This window comes from Lepus europaeus, chromosome 18 (assembly GCF_033115175.1).
Source record: "Lepus europaeus isolate LE1 chromosome 18, mLepTim1.pri, whole genome shotgun sequence".
Lineage (NCBI taxonomy): Eukaryota > Metazoa > Chordata > Mammalia > Lagomorpha > Leporidae > Lepus > Lepus europaeus.
This window is the reverse complement of record NC_084844.1, coordinates 20,166,379-20,193,559: the sequence shown is the minus strand read 5'-3', so window position 1 is coordinate 20,193,559 and position 27,181 is coordinate 20,166,379. Positions and strand designations below refer to the sequence as shown.

Sequence of the window (27,181 nt, the reverse complement as noted above, 5' to 3'; positions counted from 1 at the left end):
CGCAGAGCTTGCAGAAGTTTCTCGTCGGCCCAATCCCACGGCAGCACCTGGCAGGTGCTTTCCACTCCTGACCACAGTGGCCAGCAGGACAGAGCCCGAAATAAGCATTTCTAGTTTCTGAGGTCATCGGGACGCCAGAGAGCAGCTGCCCCTGCCGCTCCCAGAATCCGGAGGAGGGGCATGGCGCCTGTGAAACCCGCGCTGGTCTCCCCCGCCAAGGTCAGAAATGATGGCGCTGCAGGCTGAATGCCAGCCACTCTCAGGTCTGCGCTCTCCAAGGAGGGCGTGGCCTCATACGTGTGACTGCCCTGGCCTGGCCATCACAAGGGAAAAGGGGCGATGGCTTCCTCCCAGGCTGTCCGCTCCACAAAGTCATCAGGACTCAGGGCGGGACATCATTCAGCATCAGTCTCTTCGAAGATTGTTCTCATATAAGATTTATTCCCCAGCACCCACCCCACCCCAATTCACAGTGGAGGACTAAGGAGATTCAGAGCAGGATCCCCAGGTACAAGAAACACCTTCCAAAGGCTTTGCTCTCTTTCCTTCCTTCCCTCTCGCCAACTCCCAAGGCCTGAAGCTACACACACTCATGCAAACACACAAAACCCCACTTCCCATTTTTTGCACACCAGCACTCACCTATAAAACATCCAGGCCCTGGGAAGAGCGAAGGTGTCCAAAGCCTGTCTGAGGGCCCCGGAGTGGGGAGATGCCACTCCCCTTAATCTTCACACAAAGATAAGTGACGAAGAAGCAGGCACCTAGCTCTTCCCTTCTCACTGTTAACTACTTGCACGCCCTGGCCTCTGTACCTCATCCACTAACCAAGGGCAAACGTTTGCACACCCCCACCTGCAGCACGTGGAAATGAGCTCTGTCAAAGATCCTTCACTCAAGGATGGGGGTGCGCGCGGGGGGGGGGGGGGGGGAGGTGGTCCCTGAGGATCAGCAGAGGGTTGATGCAGAGGGAAGGAGGATGGAAGAGTTTGGCTTGAGCTCTGACCGAGGAGGCAGAGGCTGTAGACTGGCACAGGTTTAGAACCGATGATCGTTTTTGGGTTTTGTTTCACATGATTTCACTAGGGGCTGCGGAACAGGTGCCCCTCAGAGGGGTCTCCGCTGATTACAGACACAGACTTGCTAACGGCCGTCCTTAAAGGGGGCCCTGCCAAGTGGGGAAGCAGCAGCAAATAAAAGCAAAGAGCAGAATAAAGAGTACGGACAGCTGGTGCAGAAGAGCTGGTGGCTCCCGGGCGAACGCACGGAGCCGTGTGTAAAGTGCTACTCTGCCGTCCCCCGTGGAATTATTGCTTCTCCAGAGGAGGAGCAGGGCCCTAAGAAATGGGTGTGGTATTGCTTTGCTCACTGCTCAGGCTGATGGTCAAACAGAGCCAGGGGTCAGCAGCACCAAGACAACCACGTAGCTCCAGAAGATTCAGCGAGCCCTCGGGATACAGAGGCGCTCCCGAACCCTCCTGGCCAGCTGACCGCCGTGGCCCTACGTGGTGTAGGGGAGGCCCATCCCCACATCCTATTCACATTTCTTAAATTTCACAAGTGAATTAGGCCCTGGGACTCAGGCATCCAGAAATGGGGATGGCTGGGGGAAGAGGGGGCAGGTCTGCACAGCAGAACCAAAGGACAAGCTGGCTTGAAAAAACAAGTTGTGTTTCAGAGAAAGATGACGACAACCCTGCCTCTTCTCTGGCTGCTGCCTGACCTGGGGAGCAAGGAAGGGAGGAAGGAAGGGATGCGATTTTCTATCACGAGGGTCCCAGAGGTCCCCTCCTAAAAGCAAACAGCAGCACCTCCTCAGAGGGGAACCAATGTCCCTGACTACTTTGTTCCCCAAAGTACCATCGTGATGGACAGAGCCCGCCTGGGGGGAGCACACTCTTCAGTGACTGAGCACAGAAACAGGCGTCCGGCTGGTAACAGGGGAGTGAGTGTCCACGCTGAGAAGGCCTCTGAGCATCAGCCAGGCCACCCAGCATACAAATAGAATTCAGGGGATGGGACCTGGGTTCTTCCTTTGCCCCGTCACCTTACGTGGGATGGGGAGGAAAAAAAACTAAACCATGTGACCCCCAAAGGGAGTCCTGTCTCAGTGGCTCCTGGAACTCGCAGGGTCCATCTGATTCAGCTCCGACTGGTCCAGAAGTTCAAAGTCATCTCCCTCAGCATCAGTGTCCAGGTCTGAAGTGGGGGCCTGGAGGAAGCCTCTTGACCTCCGGGGAGGCGGGCCAGCTGGGCCTGACTGGGAAGCCCCTGACAAGGCCAGCTGGATCATGCCCTGGGAGACCAGACTGGCAAGGCTGCTCGTGAGGTTGGATCCTACAGGCAGGGCACCAAGCAGGAGCTCTGGCAGTGCAGCCTCATCCTGGCTGGCGGGGGGGGCCTGGGGCTCCTCGGCCCCTGGCGGGGAACGGTACATCAAGCTGGGCATCCCAATGCTCGTGTCGTCCTCGTCATCCAGGCCAGCAGGGTCCACGTTAATGGAAGGGAAGTCGGGAAGGTCTCTGGCGAAGGATTCCTCCGGATCACTGTGACCATCCAGCTCTGGGAGAATACAGGGGAATTTGAGACATGGCAGCCACCCGGCCCTCTCCGTGCCCCAGCGCTACAAAAACAAAACAAAAAACCCCACACGACTGCTTTTCCCACTGTGGATTTCAGAGTAAAGCAAAATCCACGGGGCTGGTTGGCTTCCCCCTCCACTTAGGGACTGGGGGCTACAGAAAGAGGGGTGGTGCCATGCTGGCTACACCTGCAGCCCTCAGGCTGCTCGGCCACTTGATCAGAACACAGGAGAGGAAGGAGCACCGGGCTCCTCTGTCCAGGGAAGCTTCGAGGCAGCAGTCAGAGCCTTCATCAACCCAAGGCAAAGGTTCCCCTCACCTTCAGAGCCTTCTGTTAGAGGTGTCTGGCCCCTTGAAAGATTGAACGTGCCATTGTCTGTACAGGAGACCTCGGCATCCGAGTGCTCAGAGTCTGTGATGGCCAATTCCCTGGCAACAGCAGAATCATCGAGCTTAGGAAAAGAAAAAACCAACAAGCCTGAGGAGAGGATGCCGTTAGGACCAGGAGCAGCCCTCAGGGAGAGCTGAACGAGAGCTACCCTAGGACACAGTACAGCCAGGGACAGACGGACGCTTTAGTATGGATCTGGACCTCTTTTAGGCTGCTTCCTTAAAGGAGACCCGCTTACTCATCAGTGTCTTACACACGGAAGAAAAGCAGACTTGGCGGTCAACGCACTGCTTACTCTTAAGCAAATCACCGATCCAGAGATCACTTTTTGCAGGTGACCAGTAGGACACACATGCTGCCCAGACCTCGGGGTGGATTAGGCTGTTTAAAAGATGACCACATCAGGGGCAGCACTGTGGTGCAGTGGGCTAAGCTGCCACCTGCTAAGCCAGCAACCCACATGAGCGCCAGTGAGTCCCGGCTGCTCCACTTCTGATCAGCTCCCTGCTAATGCACCTGGGAAAGCAGCAGAGGATGGCCCAAGCACTTGAGCCCCTGCCATCCACCTAGGAGACCAGGATGGAGTTTCTGGCCTGGCGTGGCCCAGTCTTGGCCACTGCAGCCATTTGGGGAATGAAACAGCAGACAGAAGAACTCTTTCTCCCCGAGTCTCTTTCTGTAATTCTGCATTTCAAATAAACAAATCAATCTTCAAACTTCAGTAGTTCTTCCATGACAGTGAGTGAAAGGAGACACAGACCAGGGTGTGCTGGTCACCAGGCTCCAACTGAGATATAGGATACCGAGCCCCAGTGTAACTCTAGCTGCTCTCCTGGTCAGTGCTCTGGGGAACCAGGGAAGTCTAGGGCCTTGGAAAGCCCAGGAGCAGCCTGAAACCTGGCTCCTGCCTACGTGAGCTGCCAGAAGGGTGGAGGGGAGTACAGAGAACCGGCCGGTGGAGCAGCTCCCAGAGTACCTGAGGACAGAAGGCAGCCAGCTCCTCTTCACTGTCACTGTGGCTGTCCCTGGCCCGTTCCGGATGCAGAGCTCTGCGGCGCACTGTGTGGAGACAGCAGATGGCTCTGATGCCTTCCCGCCAGGGCACAACCCCCTTGGACCTCCAAGGCATGAAATCAGCAATACAAGGAAGAGCCCGTCTGAGTATGGCCCTGAGCCTAAGGACAAGGCTGGTGAGCGGGACACAGCAGGGTCCGCTCCTCCAACATCCCTTCCTCCAGCCCTGGCACATTTCCATTCTGGTCAGAGGACCAACTACCAGGCTTGCCAACAGTTCTCAGAATGGGCCGGGACAGGGCAAAGGTAGTAAGTGGACACCATCAGAGAGAGGGCGAATTGAGATGCCACCTGGATTAAGTCAGGCTTTTGTGGGGTAGGTGTGTGGTGCAGCGGTTAAGTAGCCACTAGGGACACGGGCACCCCAGGCTACAGTGCCGGTATACGTCCTGGCTGTCCTTCCAGTCCAACTTCTAATGCACACCCTGGGAGGCAGCAGGTGATGACACAAGTACGTAGGTGCCTGCCACCCACATGAGGGACTCAGGTTGAGTTTCTGGCTCCTGACTTCAGCCTAGCCCAACCCTGCCTGTTGTGGACACACAGGGAGTGAACCAGCAGATGGAAGAGCTCTCTCTCTTTCAAATAAAATGGAAATTAAAAAAAATAAATTCTTCTAAAATCTGGCTTTTAGGGGCCAGCACTGTGGCATGGCTGGTAAGGCCGCCGCCTTTAGTGCCGGCATCCCATATGGATGCTGATTTGAGTCCTGGCTGCTCCACTTCCCATCTAGCTCTCTGCTATGGCCTGGGAAAGCAGTAGAAGTGGCCCAAGTCCTCGGGCCCCTGCACCCACGTGGGAGACCCGGAAGAAGCTCCTGGCTCCTGGCTTCAGACCGGCCCAGCTGCTGCAGCCATCTGGGGAGTGAACCTGCAGATCGAAGATCTTTCTGTCTCTCTTCTCTCTCTCTCTCTAACTCTCAAATAAACAAACACATCTTTCAAAAAAAAAAAAAATTAAATACCTTACCCGTTAGGGCCAGAGAGGGAAAGGTTCCCACTGCTTGGTTTGCGTGCTGGCTACGACACAGCTGTCCTCGGAGCAGCAGCTTTAATTAGCTTTGGAAGGCAGCTTTCAGCAGTGAAAAGAGGCCAGGCCCAGGAGCTGAGACCCACCCTGGCTTACTGTGAGCCTCTGCTCCCTCTGCTGGACAAGGAGGCCACCTCCCACCTCTCGAGACGGCTGCAAAGGTTTCATGACGTGACAGGCGCAGCCGCCGCACAGTGACCGAGTCCATGGAAAGCACTCTATAAGGAGCAGCCAACACGAGGGACAGCTTCGCTGTCTGCCCTTGGGTCAAGCTGGGAGAGCTGTCCTCAGCCTTGTTTAAAACGGCAAGCCAGCAGAGGATTCCCTGGGACAGAAGACGGCTTTTTCTTAACACTCCACACTTCTGCTTTCAGGACCTAGGATGTCCACCTGGTGGCTTCCTTCTCTGCCCCAAACTGCCCAAAGGAAAAGAAGCCTCCCCATGTGCCACTTACATTGTCTTTCTCTCTGCTTGGACATCATGTAGCCACGGACACTGAAGTCCAGCCGCTGCAGGGCCGGCCTCAGCCGCACGTACGCTCGATCCCACAGTCGGTGGTATACAGCAAGGGGCCACGTCATGACAGTTACAACTGAGAGCAAGACAGGGAAACAGGTAGCAAAATGGAGAAGGGGCTACAAAAACCAATCCCAACTGTCCCTGTGCCCTGTGTCTTAGGGCTTCAACACTCAGTGTGAACTAGGTCTCCCTAATTCTTGTGGTCAGTGAAGGCAGGGGTCTGCACAGCCACCCACAGGGCCCAGCACAGGGCCGTACCCAGCAGAGTACGCCGCTGACAGGCCAAGGGCAGAGCCAGGCAGTGTGGCCATCTGCACACGGGTGTCACGAGCCATGAGCAAAGCTAAATGGCAGCAATGCCTCAGAAGCTACACAACAAACCACACGGATTCTGATATATAATGGGCACAGCCCCAACAAGCAGAGCACACGCCACAGGAAGCAACGTGATTTACTAACATGCAGTGGGTGGGGGCAGTGTTCCAGGGTGAACAGAACCCAGCAGAGGAACCCGGGAGTTATGTTCTGCTGACCCGAATAATTCCCTACTTGATCGGGGACATGGAGTTCGAGTACAGCTGGTAATACAATACATGCGACTGGACCCTCATCAGCTTCTAAAATCAAGTTTTCAGAAATGGACCTTAAGGGTCCATTTCACTGTGGCACAGGGGGTTAAAGCTGCTGCCTGTGCTACCTGCATCCCCTACCAGAGCACCAGTTTGAGCCCTGGCTACTCTGCTTCTGATCCAGCTTCCTGCTCCTGAGTCCTGGGAGGCAGCAGATGATGGCCCAAGTGGTTGGGCCCCTGTCACTCATGTGGGAGACCTGCATGGAGCAGGCTCCTAGCTTTAGCCTGGCCCAGCCCTGGCTGTTGTGGGTGGTTTCTCCCCCATCTCTGCCTTTCAAGTAGATGAAAATAAATATATTTTTTAAACTTAAAATAGACTCTCTATGTGGGAAGCCAGCTATAAGTGAGAGGAAAGATATTTTCAAGATACTAAACAGTTCATAAAAATATGAAAGGTCATTTTTGGGGCCAGTGCTATGGTGCAGCAGGTTAAAGCCCCAGCATCCCTTATGGGTGCTGGTTCAAGTCCTGGCTGTTCCATCCAATCCAGCTCCCTGTGAACGTGCCTGGGAAAGCAGTGGAAGATGACCTAAGTGCTTGGGCCCCTGCATCCACATGGGAGACCCGGAAAAAGCTCCTGGCTCCTGGCTTCAGCTCAGCTCAGTTTCCAGCCATTGTGGCCATGTGGGGAGTGAACCAGTGGATGGAAGAGCGCGCTCTCTCTCTCTCTGTCTCAGCTTCTACCTCTCTCTGTAACTCTTTCAAATAAATAAATAAATCTTTTTTAAAAAGAAAAGGTCATTTCCTCGAAAACCAAAATATAAAATTCTTCTCCCTAGACCCAGAGCTGGCTGACACTGGACGTGCCTGTGGAAGAGGTGTGTGCCATACTCACGCATCAAGTAGGAGAGCAGGAGCCCAGGGACGTAGCGGCCCAAGACGGCCAGAAAGGTCAGAATCCCACAGCTCAGCAAGCAGAACTGGAGGAAGGAAAGACACAGTATTAAGTTTCTGCCATGTGGCAGGGGGCCTGGGTGGGGGCGGGGGGCGAGGTGGGGTGGAGATGTGACTCTGGATGGACATGTCAGAAGGACAGACGCAGCCACTCCTGTACCCAGTGCTGATTCGGTTTGGGAGGAAAAGGAGGACACCCCCTTCTACTCAAACTCCTTTTACGTAGCTAACCCCATAGGGCTGCACCTTTCATGCCGCAAACCTGGTTCGTACAGGACTTAGCCAAAAATTCTCTCTGAAAGCAAGCGTTGGTGTTGGGTTTTTTTTTTTTTTTTCCTTCAAGTCAAAGTGAGAAACAAACTGAAAACAAAACAAAAAAACCAAAAATAAAAAAAACCCAACAACCTAACACATGTTTAAAATGACATAGGATGCACACGAGCAAGCTTTCTTTCCCATCTCGGGGCAGAAACATGGCCTAATCCAAGCGGTCAGCACACCTACCGAGGGCTCACCGTGGCCTAGTGCTGAACAGGCTGATCAGAAGCCCCTCCTACCACTTCCCTTGGGCTCTGTGACATGTCACAGCCTCTTCTTTCTTGCATACACAGTAAAGGAGCTGTTTCAGTTTAGCATGGACTGGGCTGAGAGGCTAGAGAGGAAAGTGAGAAAGGGAAGAGTCTTACCTTGCCTGGGTTTTGCTTTTTGAAAAGCAAAAGATTCCTTATGAAAATGGTCCCACTAACCCAGACTTCAGCTACGTGGTGGCAGAGCTCGGGCACGCTGAGCAACCCAGGATGCACAAAGCCCCAGCTACGGGAGAGAGAAGGGGAGCTGTGAAAGGAGGGTGCGGAGGGTCCCCCCATCTGGCTGTGCAGGCAGCCAGTGCTTCCGGTTTGAAGAGGGGCTGGGGAGACTAGGCCCAGGTGCTTTGGAGGTGAAGCGTGACTTTCCTCTTGGTTTACCAAGTTGAAACTTGAATTTGGGGACTAGGAAGTCAAACTTGTTCTGACAACCCCACCCTGCGAGCAAACAGCCCAATCCACGTGTGTAAACCTGCCACCAGATCCAAGGCCCTGGAAATCCGTTCCTCCCTGCACTCAGACCATTGCAATTCACTGTGATTGCAATCCAGGGAGCAAAGGAAAGCACAGCCTGACGGACAGCACTGCTGCTGGGGGCGGGGGAGCGGTGGTGTACCTGTCCCTCAGAGAGAAGTAAATAAAGCAAAACCAAAACAAACCACAGCGAGAAAACTCCTTGGATCAAACTTCAGGGGTGGATGCACCGAGGCATGCAAGCAGGAGCTCGAAGACACAGGCGGAATCTTTGGCGCTGGCTGATGCCAGGAGCCAGTGCGTTTTCTGACCGGGGACTTTAAATAGCCAGAGGTCACAGAAAACACAGCCCGGCCTGGCAGAAAAGCCAAGAGGCAGACGGACTGAGCCGCCTCTCGGCTTTCACACTGGGGCTGGACAATGGCGCGAGTTCCCTGGCATGTCAGGTTATGGGGCACTGGACCTCCTCCTGTAAGGGTCACAGCACGTCAGCCCTCTCCACATGCTGCTGCCTCAACCCGAGGCTTTGTTAAAATGATTATTTGGAACAGATCCGGTTCTCAGCTTACACTGTGTCTAGAACGTAGGTTAACAACATGAAACCAGAATAGTATGAGAATCAATCAGAGCAACAACAAAGGGATTTAATTAGTGTTCCATACCTCTCAGTGTCTAATGCGTCGGGTCTTGGCACTACAATATTAAAACAAACACCAGCATTAGTTGGTTGGGAAAACTAAACACAAGGATGTTATGCTGTTGGTCTGACAGCTCAAGTTTTAATAGGTTTTGGGGAAGAGAAAACAGTAATAGCCAATAAAAAGGAGACACCATGTTACACTATCAGCGTTAGGGAGTGGCGAACAAGGGAACAATGGCTTATGCCTGTTCATTTCTTGCTGTTGGGCCAGGGGTAGAGGGAAGAAGGAGGGGGTCCTTCTAGTTACCTCAGCTGAAAGCCGAGGCGCACGAGATAACATTCTACCCCCGAGCATGTCTGGGTCATCTGTATACTTTAGGTGCCAGGCCACCTGGCATGTTGTAATGACTCCCGTCCTAGAAATCTGCCGGTTCCTTGTTGTTGGTATTTTTTGTGTGTTTGTTTCCTCTTCTTTCCTGTTCTAATTTAAGGGACCCATTATCTACCCCAAATAATCCAGTCTTTTGACATTCACCAGCCATCAACCAAGCATGTAAACTACATGATTTCTTCAGGTCTCTATAAAATAGGATGGGAATGTATTTAAAAGTTGTAGGTACTCTGGTCTGAATATGCTGCCAGTACCTCAAAATTAACATTTTCCTCATCCTCCCAAGCAAGCTAAGTCCCCTGCCTGCCCCTGCCTCTCTGCTGTGTGCCCTTCTTCTCCGACCTTTAAGAACTTAACAAACTCTTCTGACCCCATCCAGCTGTTCACCGGTCTGGATGTACCTCCCTTCTTCACGCCCTTCGACCACCCAACATTGGCATTCAGACACTCCTCTACAAAGACACTGCCCCTTCCCTTCTTCTCTTTCCACGTGGTCCTAAAAAAATGCTAGCAAACTAATCTTTTTTGTCACCTCAGCAGACGACTCCAATTTTAAGATTCTCCAATACCACCCACTACCTATAAGATAAAGTATAAATTTTCAAGTTCCAATTCAAGGCCTTATAAGATATAACCCTAATATAGTTTTATTTCCTAGCTCTCCATTGTTTCTTAATTTTTTTAAAAAAAGATTCATTTATTTGAAAGTCATCTAGCTTTCTCTTTACTGAACTCTTCATTCTAACCAAAATGATCAATTCTCTGCTCTCAGGATAGGTTTTGCAACCTTGTGCTTATTAGGCTAATGAAGGTGTGGCCCTGTCTGAAAACACTTCTCTCTCCACCTGTCCAAATCTTTTGACTTCATTCAAGGCTTGAGCAAGGGCCAACATGGCCAACATACACGACAAATATTTTGATCACACACTGCAATGAGACACCTCTGGTACTGCTCTGTAACTGTCACTTAACTTTTCATATGTTTGTGTGTATAAAATCTTCGAAAAAGAAACCTTATCTCAGGGCATTTTCTGTAACTTACAATGTCTAGCTTAGTGCTATACAAATTTTAAAAAATTAAAATCAGATTAAAACTACTTAAAAGAAATCCCTGAAAGGTAAACTGATATTGCCTCAGAGATAAAGATGTGGTATCCAAAAACAAGAATTGTTAAAAAACGAAGTAAGAAACTTAAGGATTACTTATTCCTCAGGGCAACCATGTTGGCAAGAATATCGCATATGGTGACTACAGATTTCCTGAGCTTAATGACAACGGGAAAGGCTGAGCCAGCTCTCAGGAACCGCAGTGCAGCACAACCCTCTGTCTCCTGAAGCAAATAATCCAGACTTCAAATGACAGCCCAGCTCAGCCACCACCACAGGCACCCCCAACACTAAAGGTGAAGGCAGAGCCGAGGCCATTTCCACTGACTGCTCCACGTGCTCCCAACTCACCTTTTATCTCAGGCCAGATCTTGTTCTTCCACTGATCAATACACACAATGATCATCAGACCAAACGCAAGCAAAAACACGAGACGAAGGGACGTCAGCGCAAAGAACCTGTAGCAAAGGAAAAACAGGAGGAGACCACATCTGGTCACTTTCAGAAAGATCATGTGGGCACAGTGCAGGCTGCATGATGAACAGACTTCAGTTCCAGCGGGGGTTTTTTGTTGGTATTGTTCTGACACTAACTAGACACTCTGGGTAAATCACTTCAACATTCTTGACCTCAGCAATTTTACCTGTGGGGCAGAGGTAATAATCTGCTGGTGTGAAGGCAGAGGACTAAGTCAAATATCCTCTTAAAACTCCCTTCCAGGGACCAGCACTGTGGAGCGGTGGGTTAAGCCTGCCTGTGGTGCCAGCATCCCATGAGTCCTGGCTGCTCCACTTCTGATTCAGCTCCCTAATGCACCTGGGAAAGCAGGGGAGAATGGCCCAGGTGCTTGGGCCACTGAACCCACGTGAGAGACCCAAAGGAAGCTCCTGGCTTCGACATGACCCAGTCCTGGCTGATGCGGCTATTTGGGGAGTGAACCAACAGATCAGCGGATAGAATTTCTCTCTCTCTCTCTCTCTAGCTCTGCCTTCAAACAAATGAATAAACCTTAAAAACAAATAAAACCTCCCTTTCAATTTTCTAGTCTGAGATTCTCTTATTTTGGGTGTAAAATCCATCCTTGGTAACAAGTTGTTGTGACAGTGAACACCTTTCAAATCTCTCTACCACATTAGACCCTAGTACAGGGCAACAAGCGGACAGATGCATTAAAGAGCATCTCAGCGGGCGCAGGCATTAGGCCTGCAGTTAAGATGCTACTGCCCTTTTTCTTTCTTTTTTTGATGCACCATCTGTGGTGGGCCTGCCACCAGGACGCAGATCTTCGTAAAAACCTTTATGGGGAACACCATCGCACTCAAGGCTGAACCCTCGGATACAATAGAAAATGTAAAGGCCAAAATCCAGGATAAGGAAGGAATTCCTCCTGATCAGCAAAGACTGATCTTTGCTGGCAAGCAACTGGAAGATGGACGGACTTTATCTGACTACAACATGCAAAAGGAGTCTACTCTTCACCTTGTGTTGAGACCTCGTGGTGGTGCCAAGGAAAGGAAGAAGTCTTATACCACTTCCAAGAAGAATAGGCATAAAAGAAAGAAGGTTAAGTTGGGGGCCGGCGCTGTGGCACAGTGGGTTAAAGCCCTGGCCTCCAGCGCCGGCATCCCATATGGACACTGGTTCGAGTTCCAGCTGCTCCTCTTCTGATCCAGCTCTCTGCTGTGGCCTGGAAAGCAGTAGAAGATGGCCCAAGTCCTTGGGCCCCTGCACCTGCGTGGGAGACCCGGAAGAAGCTCCTGGCTCCGTTGCAGCCAACTGGGGAGTAAACCAGCGGATGGAAGACCTTCCCCACTCTCTCTCTCTCTCTCTCTCTCTCTCTGTATAACTCTTATTTGCAAATAAATAAATCTTTAAAAAAAAAAAAAAAGGTTAAGTTGGTTGTCCTGAAGTACTGTAAGGTGGATGAGAACGGTGAAATCAGTCGCCTGTGTGGCGAGTGCCCTTCAGAAGAACGTGGTGCTGGCGTGTCTGTGGCCAGCCACTTCGACAGACATTACTGTGGCAAATGTTGTCCAACTTACTGCTTCAACAAACCAGAAGACAAGTAACTGTATAGGAGGAGTCAATAAAAGACGTTAACATACAAAAAAAAAAAAAAAAAAAGACGTTAGCTAGGATGCCTGCATCCCGCGTCTAAGTGCCTGAGTTTACATCTGGTCCCCACCTCCAACTCCAGTTTCCTGCCAATGTGCTTCTGGGAAGGCGGCACGTGCTGGCTCAAGCAGTTAAGACCTTGCCACCCGGGTGGGAGACCCAGCTTGAATTCTTAGCTCCCTGCTCTGGTCTGGCCCAGCCTTTGTGGTTGTGGGTGTTTGGGGAGTGACCTGGTGGATGGGAGACTGAGTTCTGTATCTCTCTGCCTTTCAAATAAATAAAAATAGATTCAAAAGCTTATAACTGTTTCATTCAATTAAATATCCTTTTACAGATGAAGAATTTGAAGTCCCCAAAAGTAAAATAACTTAAATCCACATAGAACATTCCAAAGCTTGTCTAAAAGCTAGTCCTTTAAAGTATCCATGCTTGGGGCCGGTGCTGTGGCGTAGAGGGTAAAGCTGTTGTCTGCAGTGCCGGTTCAAGATCCGGCTGCTACACTTCCGGTGGAGCTAGAGGTCCAGCTCTCTGCTATGGCCTGGGAAAACAGTAGAAGATGGCCCAAGTGCTTGGGTCCCTGTACTCGGGTGGCAGACCCAGAAAGAGCTCCTGGCTCCTGGCTTCAGATCGGCCCAGCTCCGGCCATTGTGCTATTTGGGTAGTGAACCAGTGGATGGAAGATCTCTCTCTCTGCCTCTGCATCTCCTTACTCTGCCTTTAAATAAATAAATAAATCTTTAAAAAAATTAAAATATCAATGCTTTTCAAACTTGCAAAAACTTGAAAAGGAGAGAACACTTTTTGTGAGGCCAGAATTATTCTGATACTGAAACCAAGGATATGAGAAAATTTCAGACCAATATCCCTTATGAATCCAGACGGGAAAAATTTTCAATAAAACAGGAGTGGGGATGTAGCCAATCTAAGGGTTACACTTGGGCTCTTCAGTGAAGTGCCTGAGTGCAATTCCCACTCCAGCTCCCGAATCCAGCTTCCAGCCACTGCAGACCCTGGGAGGCAGCAGTGGTGATGGCCCACATAACTGGGTTCCCGATTCCTATACTGGAGACTTTGGGTGAGTTCCCAGCTCCCAGCTTTGGCCCTAGCCCAGCCCTGGCCACTGTGGACATCTGGGAACTGACCCAGCAGATGGGAGCTCTCTCTCTGTCCATTTGTCTAGTCATCTCTCTGCCTCTCAAAAAAAAAATTGTTTTTAAATCTTCAATAAAATACCAGCAAACTAAAGTCAGCAGCATATTGAAAGTAGTGCATACTCTGACCAAGAGGTCCATATCCAAGACTGCAAGGGCAACTCTAGAGACAGAAATCAATATATGTGATGTGTCACATCAATAAAATGAGAGAAGAGCTACTTCGAGTAAGAAGCTCTTACTCGAAGGAACCAACCACAAAGACATTTATGAACTACTGGGAAATCTGAATGCTGGTAGTACACGTGACGATATTAAGAAATCAGTGTAACTTTTTTTTTAAGATTTATTTTTGAAAATTTTTTTTTCTTTTTTCTTTTTCTTTGACAGGCAGAGTGGATAGTGAGAGAGAGAGACAGAGAGAAAGGTCTTCCTTTTTGCCATTGGTTCACCCTCCAATGGCCGCTGTGGCCGGCGTGCTGTGGCCAGCGCACCGCGCTGATCCCAAGGCAGGAGCCAGGTGCTTCTCCTGATCTCCCATGGGGTGCAGGGCCCAAGCACTTGGGCCATCCTCCACTGCACTCCCAGGCCACAGCAGAGAGCTGGCCTGGAAGAGGGGCAACCAGGACAGAATCCGGCACCCCGACCGGGACTAGAACTCGGTGTGCCGGCGCCGCAGGCGGAGGATTAGCCTATTGAGCTGCGGCGCCGGCAAGATTTATTTTATTTATTCAAAAGACAGAGTTACAGAGAGAGGTCTTCCATTTCACTGGTTTATTTCCCAAATAACTGCAACAGCCAGAGCTGATCTGATCCGAAGCCAGGAGCCAGGAGCTCCCTCCAGGTCTCCAACACGGTGAAGGGGCCCAAGGAGTTGGGCCATCTTCTACTGCTTTCCCAGGCCACAGCAGAGAGCTGGATTGGAAGAGGAGCAGCTGGGACTTGAACCAGTGTCCATATGGGTACGGTGCTACAGGCTGGGGCTTTAACCCACTGCACCACAGCGCCGGCCCCAGAATCAGTGTAACTTTAAATATGACGTTAGGGTAACTGTATATTTAAAGAATCATGATCTTTTAGAGACACATACTAAAATATTTACAAATGAAACGTTATGAACTCTGGGAGTTGCTTCAAAATAAAGGTTTGGCAAGGGGCAGGGTATGAAAGTAATTGAGAAAGACTGCCGCAAGTAGAAAATCCCTGAAGCTGGATGATGGGCACGTGGGATTCTTTATGTAAACTATTCTCTCTACCTCTGTACATGTTTGAAATCTTTCACAATAAAATGTTAAAACTGCCCAACCAAAAGCCAGTTCTTGGGGCTAGCGTTGTGGTGCAGCATGTTAAGATGCCAGCTTGCAATGCTAGCGTCCCGTATTGGAGCACTGGTTCGAGTTCTGGCTACTCCACTTCCAGTGTAGCTTCCTGCTAACGCACCTGGGAAAGCAGTCGAAGAACACCCAAGTGCTTGGGCCCCTGCACCCATGTGGGAGACCCGGATGGAGTTTCTGGCTCCGGGCTTCAGCCTGGCCCCACCCTGGCTGTTGCAGTCACTTAGGGAGTGAATCAGCAGATGGAGGATGGAGGTGCTCGCTCGCTCTCTCCCTTGCTCTCTCTCCCCTTCTCTGATGCTCTGCCTTTCAAATCAGTCAATCAATCTGTGAAACAAGTGCGTTTTTCTGACTCCATTATTCCACCCGCATGCCTCTCCGGCAGTGCCGAGGGGCTTCCTCCGCAGCCCAGGGCTGGCCGGGAGCTCACTGTGCCAGTCCAGGGGTAAGCAAACATTTGGGAACTTGCACAGCAACCTCACCAGGGAATTTTCAATCTAATACTGGATCTGGGCTTATATTTTCTATATCTTTTTTTTTTTTTCATTTTTCTGCAACTCATTTATTTGTATCTGATTTGCAACAGCCTGAAGGGAAAACACATCACTAGTTCTTCACATGTGCCATGTGACCCTGAATAAATTAGTTTATTTAATAAATTATGTTATGTTAATAACAAATCTTACTGGGTTGTTTGTGGGTATGAAAAACAACGTATCTAATCACTTATAAAGTATTACACTCGATCTTGGCCAAAAAGCAAAGATACAAGGTGTCTCATGTCCACTCAATTTTATAAAGTAACAGTATTACTATTATTACAGCATCTGATCAAGGGTAAGAACCACCGAGGCTGGGGCTGGCCTTGCCGGACAGCAGGCTCAGCTGCTGCCTGTCATGCCCGCATCCCATATGAGTCCCAGCTGCTGTTTCCCAGCCAGCTCCCTGTCCGTGCACCTGAGGATGGCCCCAGTGCTTGGGCCCCTGCACCCACGAGAGAGAACCAAAAGAAGCTCCTGGCTTCCGCCTGGCCCAGCCCCGACCATTGTGGCCGCTGGGGAGTGAACAGGCAGATGGAAGACCTCTGTCTCTCCCTTTCCACCCTTCTCTCTGCCTTTCAAATAAATCTAATATTTTTAAAAACTGGAGTTCTTTCCTTTCGCCGCTTCGGCCGCAGCCATGAGCATGCTGAGGCTTCAGAAGAGGCTCACCTCCAGCGTCCTCCGCTGTGGCAAGAAGGTCTGGGTGGACCCCAATGAGACCAACGAAATCGCCAATGCCAACTCCCGTCAGCAGATCTGGAAGCTGATCAAAGATGGGCTGATCATCCGCAAACCTGTACTGTCCATTCCCGGGCTTGGTGCTGGAAAAACACCTTGGCACGCCGGAAGGGCAGGCATATGGGCATAGGTTAGCGAAAGGGTACAGCCCATGCCCGGATGCCGGAGAAGGTGACCTGGATGAGAGGGTGCGGATTTTGCACTGGCTGCTCGGATGTTGTGAATCTAAGAAGACTGACCGCCACAGGTACCACAGCCTGTACCTGAAGGTGAAGGGGAACGTGTTCAAGAACAAGCGCATCCTCATGGCGCACATCCATGAGCTGCAGGCCGACAAGGCCCGCGAGAAGCTGCTGGCTGACCAGGCTGAGGCCTGCAGGTCGAAGACCAAGGAGGCCGCAAGTGCAGAGAGGAGCACCTTCAGGCCGAGAAGGAGGAGCTCATCAAGACTGTCCAAGGAGGAGGAGACCAAGAAATGAAGAGAAACGACGCCCCCTCCTGTCTGTACATAGCGGCCTCGGGGATTGCCATGGGTCGGTCATCAAAATAAAACACGTCTTTATCCGAAAAAAAAAAAAATTAACCAAGGTTTGATTATAAATAGATCAGTCTGTAATGACCTCTGGAAACCATGACCTAGGCTGGCGCTGCAGCTCTCTTGGCTAATCCACCACCTGCAGCGCCGGCACCCTTGGTTCTAGTCCCGGTTGCCCCTCTTCCAGGCCAGCTCTCTGCTGTGGCCCGGGAGTGCAGTGGAGGATGGCCCAGGTCCTTGGGCCTTGCACCCGCATGGGAGACCAGGAGGAAGCACCTGGCTCCTGCCTTCGGATCAGCGCAGCGCGCAGGCCACAACAACCATTGGGGGGTGAACCAACGGAAAGGAAGACCTTTGTCTCTGTCTCTCTGTCTACTCTGCCTGTTTAAAAAAAACAAAAAACAAAAAACAAACCATGACCTAATGACCTGACATAATCACAGAACAATACTAAGAGTATAACTCCCATATTATAAAAAAAAAAAAAAACTTTACCTGTGCATTATATGAATATACATATACACAGGGAGTGGCAAATTTTTAGTCCCCATTTTTGTTGATAATAATAAGTTATTAATTTTGTTATATTACTCAATTAAGCTGTACAATTTTAATTAATTAATTTATTTCAGAGACAGAGAGCTCCCAACCACTGGTTCATTCTCCAAATGCCCACAACAGCCAGGGTAAGGCCAGGCTGATGTCAGGAGCCAGGAACTCCACCTGGGTCTCCCCGTAAGCAGCCAGAACCCAACTATTTGATCATCATTTGCTGCCTCTCAGGTGCGTTAGCAGAAGCTGAACAGAAGTGGAGAAGCCAGGACTTGAACAGGCACTCTGATGTGAGATACAGGTGTCCCAAGCCAGGGTTTAACCTGCTGTGCCACAAGACCCACCCCAAGACGCAGGCATGTTAAATTCTAGGCCAAATGCCCACCCTAGTATTTTTTAATTTTTAAAAAATGTATTTGAAAGGCAGCGTTACAGAGAGGAGGAGTGAGAAAGACCTTTGATTCACTGGTTCACTCTCCAAATGGCTGCAACAGCTGGGGCTGGGCCAAGCCGAAGCTAGGAGCCTAGAGCTGCTTCTGGGTCTCCCAAGTGGGTGCAGGAGCCCAAGCACTTGGGCCATCTTTCCCAGGTGCATTAGCAGGGAGCTAGATTGGAAGTGGAGCAGCCGGGTCTCAAACTGGCACCCATATGAAATGCCAGTGTCATGGGCTGAGGCTTACCCTGCTATGATACAACACTAGCCCCAGTAATATATATATATATATATATATATATATTTACAGGCAGAGTGGACAGTGAGAGAGAGAGATAGAGAGAAAGGTCTTCCTTTGCTGTTGGCTCACCCTCCAATGGCCAACTGGCACGCTGCGGCAAGCGCACTGCGCTGATCCGAAGGCAGGAGCCGGGTGCTTCTCCTGGTCTCTCTTGGAATACAGGGCCCAAGGACTTGGGCCATCCTCCACTGCACTCCTTGGCCACAGCAGAGAGCTGGCCTGGAAGAGGGACAACCGGGACAGAATCCGGTGCCATGTCCGGGACTAGAACCCGGTGTGCCAGCGCCACAGGCAGAGGATTAGCCTATTGAGCCGCGGCGCTGGCCCCAGTATAATTTTTTAAAATAACAATTTTTAAAGTCATACAAAGACTAAGGGATGGAAGGAAAACAGAATTTGGAAATGCAGTCACCAATGACAACCCCACTGCAATTTTTCCATCCCACTGTAATTATATATGAGATTAAAGATTGAAAGCAGCTTAACAGAAATAAGCCTCTGGAGCTGCCCCCAGGACATTAATTTTCCCCACAAAGCCCTCAGTGCATCATCCCAACAAACAAGTAAATTTAACATGGCCGAGGATGAGGGCTGCGGAGTCCCGTATTCCCCGGGCCACTGCCTCCCCACTCCGGCAGCAGCATCTGGCGTGCCTGCCGCTCTCAACAGAGTGCTCGGGAGAGCTCTCTAGGGAGGTGATCCAGACTAGCTGCACTTTGCTCTTCCCACAGCGCGGTTACGAACACAAACAGAAACTGGGGTAGGGAAAGGATATGGAGCTCATCTAGGAAGCTTGGTTTTCCAAAGACGAGGGCAATAAAAACACTTCCTCCAAGTCCTGGATGATTCCCGTAGCCTACTGCGGCCCCCACCCTCCGTTCTCATAAATTACGTTTCAACCCAACATTTACTGAGTGCTACTGTACATGGAGGCCCTGGGTAAGTAGCTCTGTTATGGTAAAGAGTAAGGCATGAGCCTTGCTCTCAAGTGTATGTGTGTATGTGTGTGTTCACAACACAACTAATATGGTAATAACAGAGAGGACATATAAACTTGGGCTTGAAACACAAATGACAAGAAAATGGGGCAAAAGAATGTGGGGAAGGAAAGAACCTCCAGATAGAGAGGATGACGAGCTGGCAAGATCCAGCTAAGGAGTCATAAGCAGTCAGAACTGAAACATGGCGAACAGAGAGGGATCCGCCTGGAGGGCGGAGTTAGCCCAAGGGCCCCTTACGACTTAGGGCTTGGGGGCTCTGCCTGCGGAAGAAGGCAAGCTGGTGGAGTGTTTTATGAACTGTGTACTTATAAAAAGGCTTATTTGTTGGAAAGGCACAGTGGAAGTGGAGCAGCCAAGACCGGAACCGGTGCTCATATGGGATGCTGGCATTGCAGGCAGTGGCTTTACCTGCTGCGCCACAAGGCCAACCCCGTAAAGTGTGTATTTTTTTTTTTTAACAACGATTTATTTATTTATTTACTTGACAGAGTGACAGAGAGAGATTGACCTTCCATCCATTGGTTCACTCCCCAAATGGCTATAATAACCAGTGCTGGGCCACACCAAAGCCAGGAGCCAGGAACTCCACCCTGGTCTCCCATAGGTGGCAGGGACCCAAGTACTTGGGCCGTCATTCACTACCTCCCAGGCACATTAATAGGAAGCTGGACGGGAAGCAGAGCAGCAAGGACTTGAACGAGCGCTCTGACATAGGACACAGCTATTGTTGCCACGCCACAACGATGACCACTGCATTGTCTGGGTTATAAAGGCTAAAATCGCATCTTCCTGAACAAGATTAGTCTTGGTCCATCAATCTGTTTTGTGCTCAGTTATATCCTTGTATTGAACAAGCCGCTCTCAGAACCTGAGAGGAAGTTTTCCTGTGTGGTATAAAATAACACTTCTATGGAAAATAGCTTCTCCCAAATAGATAAAAAATTAATGGAAAGATCATCTCCAAGAGCTAGAGTTGGCCCCTCCAAGGTACTCAGACCATCACCCACAGGGGTCTGTCAAACACCAAATAATGTGGGAAGTGTGTGCTCCACTCCTTCTACCCCTAAATGTAGGATTCCTAAACAGAATGGGAATATCAACCTCAGAATGAGGTTTCGGATATAATGTCATGTCATGCTTGTCACTTTACAGAAGTAAGCTGAGCGTGCAGCAGTTGGGGGAAAAAAAGAAAACAAAACTCTGCAACCGTGCACCAGGACAAGATGTAAGGAAGGACGGCAGTCCTGCAACTGCTATTCACGCGGGCCAAAAGCTCACAGAGCAGTGCAGAACTCTGATGGGACAACAGGCAGGGCCAATGACGCCACCCAGGGGGTTCAGCCACAGCCTGTGATGCTGGCATCCCATATTGGAGCCCCAGCTCCCTCCTGATGCATCTGGGAAGGTGGCAGAAGACGGCCTAAGTATTTGGGCCCCTGCCACCCATATGGGAGACGCTGATGGGAGTTCCTGGCTCCTGGGTTTGACCTGGCCCAACCTTGGCTGTTGTGGTCATCTGAGGAGGAAACCAATAAATCCACCTCTTCTTTGAGTCTCAAATCAATCAATCAATCTTAAAAAAAAAAAAAGAGAGACAACATGTAAAACATTTTCCAGCAACTGTTATCAGCATGAGAACTCTCCAAGTGAAGACAACTGTAAATACGTCAACCATTCATATGTAACCAACCATTTAACTGTAAATACGTCAACCATCTGTTTTGTGCTCAGTTATATCCTTGTACTGAACAAGCCGCTCTCAGAACCTGAGAGGAAGTTTTCCTGTGTGGTATAAAATAACACTTCTATGGAAAATAGCTTCATATGTGAACCATTTAACTGGAGGCTGCCACAGCCCCGTAGGCCTTCTGTCCACGGTAGGCTTATCTCCTTTTATTTGTCATTAATGTTTATTTTTTCTTATTTCTAAAGGAAACAAGAAAAAATAAAAATGAAATTATTACATCTCTATTTATGAAATAGTCCCCTGCCAAAAAAATATTTTGTGAACCTGAATCTGATCAAGCCTTCAGCTCCAACTGCCATTTACAGGGAATTACAGAGCAGAAGGGAGCGTGGCTAAGCCACAGGGCAAAGTCAGCACATCCCGTCGGTGCTACGCGTCACAGGACCGAGGGCTTCGTCAGCACGGGCGCTGCCAGCACAGCGCAGGGGCCGCATCATTCCTAACTCAAGCTGGTTTTTAAAAAACCCAAGTATCAGTTACATTAATGAGAAAACGGGATGGCTGAACTCTGCCAGAAATCGCTAGCATTTTTACTTGTGATGGTAGTAGTTTCTTTTAAAAAGCCTATTTTTTCAGACATTTTTACAGATTAAACGATATTATACCCAAGATTTGCCTCAAAATGATACAGAGGGCATGGAAAAAGAATCAGAAGACACAAAATTGGCCATAAATCAGAAAAACTTTAAGTTGGGTACATGACGTTAGTCCATCCCTAAAAGTTAGAGACTGTCACCCACGTACTCAAATATGTGGGCAGAGATAATTCCTGTCATTCAAAAAATCCACATATAAGGTCACTGTGGAAGTAGATGGCATATCTGGTTTTAAAACCTTTTCACTTCATAATACACAGACATGTTTTTCCACATTGCCAGAAAAGCATGAAGAACTTTAGAAATGACTACACTATGTATATAACATTAAAGTCCCTAATTAAACTCAGATGTTCCCAGCTTCTGATATAATGAAAAAAAGCTGGACTTTGTCTTGCTGAGCAGGAATCTTTGTCCCTGTGATTAACTACTTTAAGAGGAATTACTGGCTCAAAAGGCATTAACTTTTTTAAAATAACAGCTTTATTGGCAGAGAATGCATTCGGTAAACCTCACCATATCACACTAATTCAACGGTTTGTAGTATATTCACAGAACTGTGTAACTATCACCATTATCTAAAGTTAGAACATTTTCATCACCCCAAAAGAAACCCTTAGGCATCAACGACCACTCGTGTCCCTCGCCCTGGAAAAGCTATGAACTCTCAAAGTATCCCAGCACAAGCTGCCAGACTACTCCAAGGAAGGCTGCAACTGAAGTTCCTCCCAGCCAGGGCCCACTTTACCGCATTTGCTGAATTAAATATTATCACATTTTCAAACTGGATACGCAGGAATTAGAAACTCATTGCCACTTAAATTTTTTAATTGCTCACGAGAGTGAAATTTTAATCACTGATTTCCCCCTTTTGTAAACTGCACCTCCACTTTGAAAGGGGATAAAAACCCAATTAAGCTAGCATTCTAAGGAAGCAGAGCAACCTGGTATCCAGAAAGACTGTGAGACATTCTAGGACCAAATGCAATATTTTCTAGGTTAATTACACCGCAGTTCCTGACCGTTAGTACAGGTACGTTTAGGGTTCATTAAAATCAGAAGTGATGGCCAAAATGCCTGTTTTCAAGCAAAGCAAAGCAAAGAAGATGGCATTTCTCAGTCCCTTTGTTAGGGCAGGGCGAGCTTGTCTCAGTGGCACTTCAGAACAAAGCTTCCCAGCCTACAGCGACAGTCGGCCCATTATTGTACTCACTTGTCACTGCCTGCTTAATGAACCAGTCACTGGTGATTTAGAAGCGAAGAATTAACCCAGCCCACATCACGTAGTGATAGTTGCTGCTCGCACAAAACCAGAAATGAAACCACCTGGCTGCTCCTGCCCTGCGGTATGCTAATGAAGAGAAAGCAGCACCCTTACAATGAGGACAGCCGACCTGGGCAAACTAAACCGAGGCAGCCTAGGGAGGCCCCCGCTGCCCAGGGCAACGGAAGCCCTCCAAACCCACCATCAGGGACACCATCAGGGACACCTGCTCAGCTGTGTCCATCCACAATTCCACGAGTAACTGTTTCTTCCCACAGAAATCACACTAATGGCCCTAATCGTCCATTTCCTCTTCCCCACTTGTTTGTCATCCAAATTCTAACCTTTTAAAACACAGTTTTTGTATACCCTTAATCATTCAAGTCAGTTTTTTAGAGGGAAGAGCCCCCCCCCCCCTTTCGTTTGTGAAAACAGATTGCCCGCCAGTCCCCAGAAGCACAACACAGCAGGGCCCAGCCTGCAGACTGCTATCAGGATCCCCAGTTCACAGCCCACCCAGGATCACAGGAAGCAAAGGAGCTGGTGGTCACCCAGCCCTGCCGGAACGGAAGGGGAGCAGGGGGCCTGGAACTCGTGCTCCTGTCCAGCGCTCGTCTGCCCTCCCCTGACAGCCAGGAGTATGACCCAACACCCAAGACTTTCGTTGAACCTGTTCTTTCCTGGTCCCGTCAGCACACACTCTTGCTGTCGAATTCTTCCCCCAGGTCTCTCAGTTACGGCTGGCTAATGAAAATGCAAGTGATCAGTCCAGGGCCAAGACCAGCGGGTGAGTGACCAGAAGTAACCCAGGCGGGAAGATTTCTGATAATTTACCATACCGTACCTGCTCTGCAACCGGAGAGATAAAAAGAAATACTCCAGTCGCAGGGACCTGAGCCGATCTCTAGCTCTGAGGGTTTTGTTTTTAAGAAGGACGGGGGCACAGACACAGGTACAGGAAAGCCATGACAGGGAATACGGAGCACTGAGAGGTAAGAGATACCCACCGAAATCTGACTCCTATCCAACCTTCTAATGCTTCAAAAACGCCTAAAACACCCCAGGAAATGATGTGCCATTGCTCACAACAGAGAATGAAAGAACCGTGAAGCATTTCAGATTTGATTTTTCTAGTCCAGGTCGAGGTTCCTCCTCCCTTTCCTAAACACTTAAAATGCCTGAGAGGGGCCAGTGTTGAGGAGTTCCAGGTAAACCTGCTGCCTGCAGAGCTGGCATCCCATACAGGCACCAGTTCTAGTCCCGGCTGCTCCACTTCCGATCCTGCTCTCTGCTCTGGCCTGGGAAAGCAGAAGAAGATGACCCAAGTCCTTGGGGCTCTGCACCCACATGGAAGACCCTGAAGAAGTTCCTGACTCCTGGTTTCGGATCAGTGCAGCTCTGGCCGTTGCAGCCATTTGGGGAGCGAACCAGCACATGGAAGACCTCTCTCTCTGCCTCTGTCTCTGTAACTTTGCTTTTCAAATAAATCAAACTAAAAACAAAACAAACTGTTGTTTCTCCCTCAAGTCACGCCCTCACTTCGCCATCTCTCTCCCCACCTTCCTGGAGTGTGATGGGAATGTAGCAAGTATGGTGTTCGGGAAACCCAGCTGCAAGCTATGAGGAACGGCCAGCGATAGAGACCGATGCCAACAATGCTTTAAGAGACAAGGAGTGCAAAAGGGGCTCTGGGTGAGAGTCTAACAGCATAGTGAGCTTGAGGACACCCTACCCGGGGCCAGCAAACTAAAGGTCAAGGGGTGGCCCAGGCAGAGCAGTTACCTGCAGGCAAACCTCTCAGGCAAGGCGTGTGCGAAGCCCCCACCTCAGAAACAACACCTATGCCAACAATTGCTTATTTGCATTAATCAAGTTTCGGTTTAAAATTCATTTAAATCAGAGGCAAGCACTAGGCCCAGAGGTTAAGATGCTGCTTGGGACACCTGACCCCCTATCAGAGCACCTGGGTTTGAGTCCCAGCTCAGCTCCCAATTCCGCCTGCCTGCTAATGCACACTCTGGACTCAAGTACTTGGTCCCCTGACATCCATGTGGAAGGCCTGGGTTAAGTTCTGGGTTCCTGGCTTTGGTCTGGGCCGGTCCTGGGCCACTGCAGGCATTTGGGGAGTGAACCAGAGGATGGAAGATGCCTCTGCCTTTCAAATAAAAATAAACAAAATTTTAAAACTCGGGGCCCGCATTGTGGTGTAGCGGGTAACACTGCTGCCCGCAATGCTGGCATCCCATGTGGCTGCTAGTTCGAGTCCCAGCTGTTCCACTTCCCATCCAGCTCCCTGCTTGTGTTCCTGGGAAAGCAGTGGAATATGGCCCAAGTGCTTAGGCCCCTGCAACCACATAGAAGACCCAGAAGAAGCTCCTGGCTCCTGGCTTCGAACCAGCCCAGCTCTGGCCATTGCAGCCACTTGGGAAGTGAACCAGCAGATGCAAGATCTCTGTCTCTCCCTCTCTATAACTCTGCTGTCAAGTAAATAAATACACTTTTTTTTAAAAGAGAGTCAAAACTTATTTAAGGGGCTGGCGTGTGGTGTAGCAGGTTAAGCCGCCACCTGCCACACCAGCATCCCATAGGAGCACTGGTTCAACTCCCAGCTACTGGGCTTCTGACCCAGCTCCCTTGCTAATGCACCTGGGAAAACAGCAGAAGATGGCAAAGTGCTTGGGCCCCTGCATCCATGTGGGAGACCTGGAAGTTCCTGGCTCCTGGTTTTAGCCTGGCCCAGTCCTGGCCATTGCAGTCACTTGGGGAGTGAACCACTGAATGGAAGATCTGTTTCTGTCTGTCTCTCTCCCTCTCTGTAATCCTGCCTTTCAAATAAATAAATCTTTAAAAAAAAACCAACTCATTTAAATCCTCATGAAGATTTTTTTTTCCATCAGCCAGTCATACTGACACAAATTCGTTTAATGAGAACTAACCTTCTCCCGAGAGGTATCAAATGCCACCAATGAGGAGCTACAGACAGCAAGGGGGAAGGAAGTGGGTACCTCGTGTGGGGGAGGGGAGGTCAAAGAAACATCACCAAAACACAGTGATGAATGTAGAAGAAAAAGTTTGTCATCCGGCTTGCTAAGGACCCTGGAGGCAACAAATCTGCGAGAGACAGCTCCAACACCTTTACCCTGGGGCTCCTGCAGACTGGGAGAGGATTCACTGCAAAGCTGAACACTGTCTTCCCCGCCAACGAACGTGGAATTACTTGCTCTCCAGCTCACACGCTTTAACTCGCAAATCGAGAATTCCCCTGGAAAGCTAGCTTTAAAAACACACACTCTGTTTCAGGCTTGTCCCAAACGGTTTTCATTCAGTTGTCCATACCAGTTCCCTTGGAGTTGGATCCATAATACTTTCTTAGTTATTATTAAATTCAAATTATGCTCGGTACAGCCTATGAACACACAAGTCCCCTGCAGGTGATGAGAGAGAGAGGAGCTGTTGGGAGAGCAGGACGCGGCAGTGCTCTGGTAACGCGCACACACCATCAGCGACCCGCCACCTGCTCGCTTACAAACTGTGGCTGAGGACGCCTCCCTCCCGCGTCCCCTGGAAGCTGCTCTGACATCCCACGACCCCCAGCTCATCGGTGTCTCTGTATGGCTTAAAGCTCTGGAGGTTCACACCGAGACGCGGGCTTCACCAACTTCCAGAAGTGGGCGAGCAAACCTCGAACATGCTAATTCACGCGAAGCGCTCCAGCCTGTTTGCTCCCCACGCCTCCGTTCGGCGCCCGTGCAAGACCTGCCTGCACTCCCGACAAGAACGACTGTGTCCGGGGCCGGCCCGCGCGGCGCCCCTGAGCGGACGGGGAAGGGAGGCGACGGCCTCAAAGGACCGCAGCTCTCCCGAGCCAGGAAGGCGCCCTCGCGCAGAGCGAGCGGCTCGAGAGCGTCCCCGAGGCTGCGGCCGGGTGTGCGGGTCAAGCAGGCGAGACAGCTGGAAGGCCCCCGGGGGGAGCCGGGGCGCCCAAGCCTGCAGGCGGGAAGCAGTGGGAGGGGGCGAGGTAGAGAGAGGCAAGTGCAGAAGGGGCCAGTGCAGCGAGGACAACAGGGCAGGCAGGAGGCAGCGCCCTACGGAAACCTGACGGATTCGCGCCTCGGAGAGTTCCCGAGGGTCCAGTTCTCTCACCAGAAAGCCGCGTTCAGCCCCAGGCACCACAGGGCGCTCCTGGCTGGCCGCTCCCACACCAGGGCTGCCTGCACTCGGCTCAGGAGAGGCTCGTAGGGCCCCAGCACCTCCACCAGGGCCCGCTGCACCGCCTCCACCTGCTGGTCCCGCTCCCAGGAGCCTGACATAGCGCGGCGGCCCCGGAGCGCCGGCCCAGAAGATGGGCCCGGGGCCGCGGCCACCCCCTCTGGCTCCGCCATCTCCCCCCCGGCAGCCACAGCATCCGGGGCCGCGGCCCGACAGTCACAATAACAGCGACTGCGCAGACGCGCGCCTCGGCGGCGGAGGCCGGTCCCCGGAACGGCGCGCCTGCGCACAGGCCCCAGCCCGCGCCCGCCGAGAGGCGGGGAGGACGCAGCGTCGGAGCGCGCCG

At 50.6% G+C, this 27,181-nt stretch overlaps 1 protein-coding gene and 1 pseudogene across 1 annotated transcript; one reads left to right on the top strand and one right to left on the bottom strand.

The window, feature by feature from the left end:
* Positions 1 to 402: 402 nt before the first annotated feature.
* Positions 403 to 27,072, bottom strand: RETREG3 (reticulophagy regulator family member 3). Its single transcript, XM_062215869.1, has 9 exons — positions 26,770 to 27,072; positions 10,669 to 10,775; positions 8,842 to 8,872; positions 7,808 to 7,934; positions 7,063 to 7,147; positions 5,532 to 5,669; positions 3,950 to 4,032; positions 2,902 to 3,034; positions 403 to 2,562 (listed from the first exon to the last, which is right to left on the bottom strand). The coding sequence occupies exons 1-9, from the start codon at positions 27,006 to 27,008 to the stop codon at positions 2,108 to 2,110; spliced, it is 1,398 nt and encodes a 465-aa protein (XP_062071853.1). The 5' UTR covers positions 27,009 to 27,072; the 3' UTR covers positions 403 to 2,107.
* Positions 16,097 to 16,762, top strand: LOC133777195 (large ribosomal subunit protein eL19-like; annotated as a pseudogene).
* Positions 27,073 to 27,181: the final 109 nt, after the last annotated feature.

Coding starts and splice junctions, on each gene's coding strand:
- RETREG3 (XM_062215869.1), bottom strand. CDS start 27,008: ATGGCGGAGCCAGAGGGGGTGGCCGCGGCCCCGGGCCCATCTTCTGGG. Junction 7,148..7,807: donor AAAAGCAAAACCCAGGCAAG/GTAAGACTCTTC, acceptor TCCTTCCTCCAG/TTCTGCTTGCTGAGCTGTGG. Junction 5,670..7,062: donor CCTGCTCTCCTACTTGATGC/GTGAGTATGGCA, acceptor TCTTGCTCTCAG/TTGTAACTGTCATGACGTGG.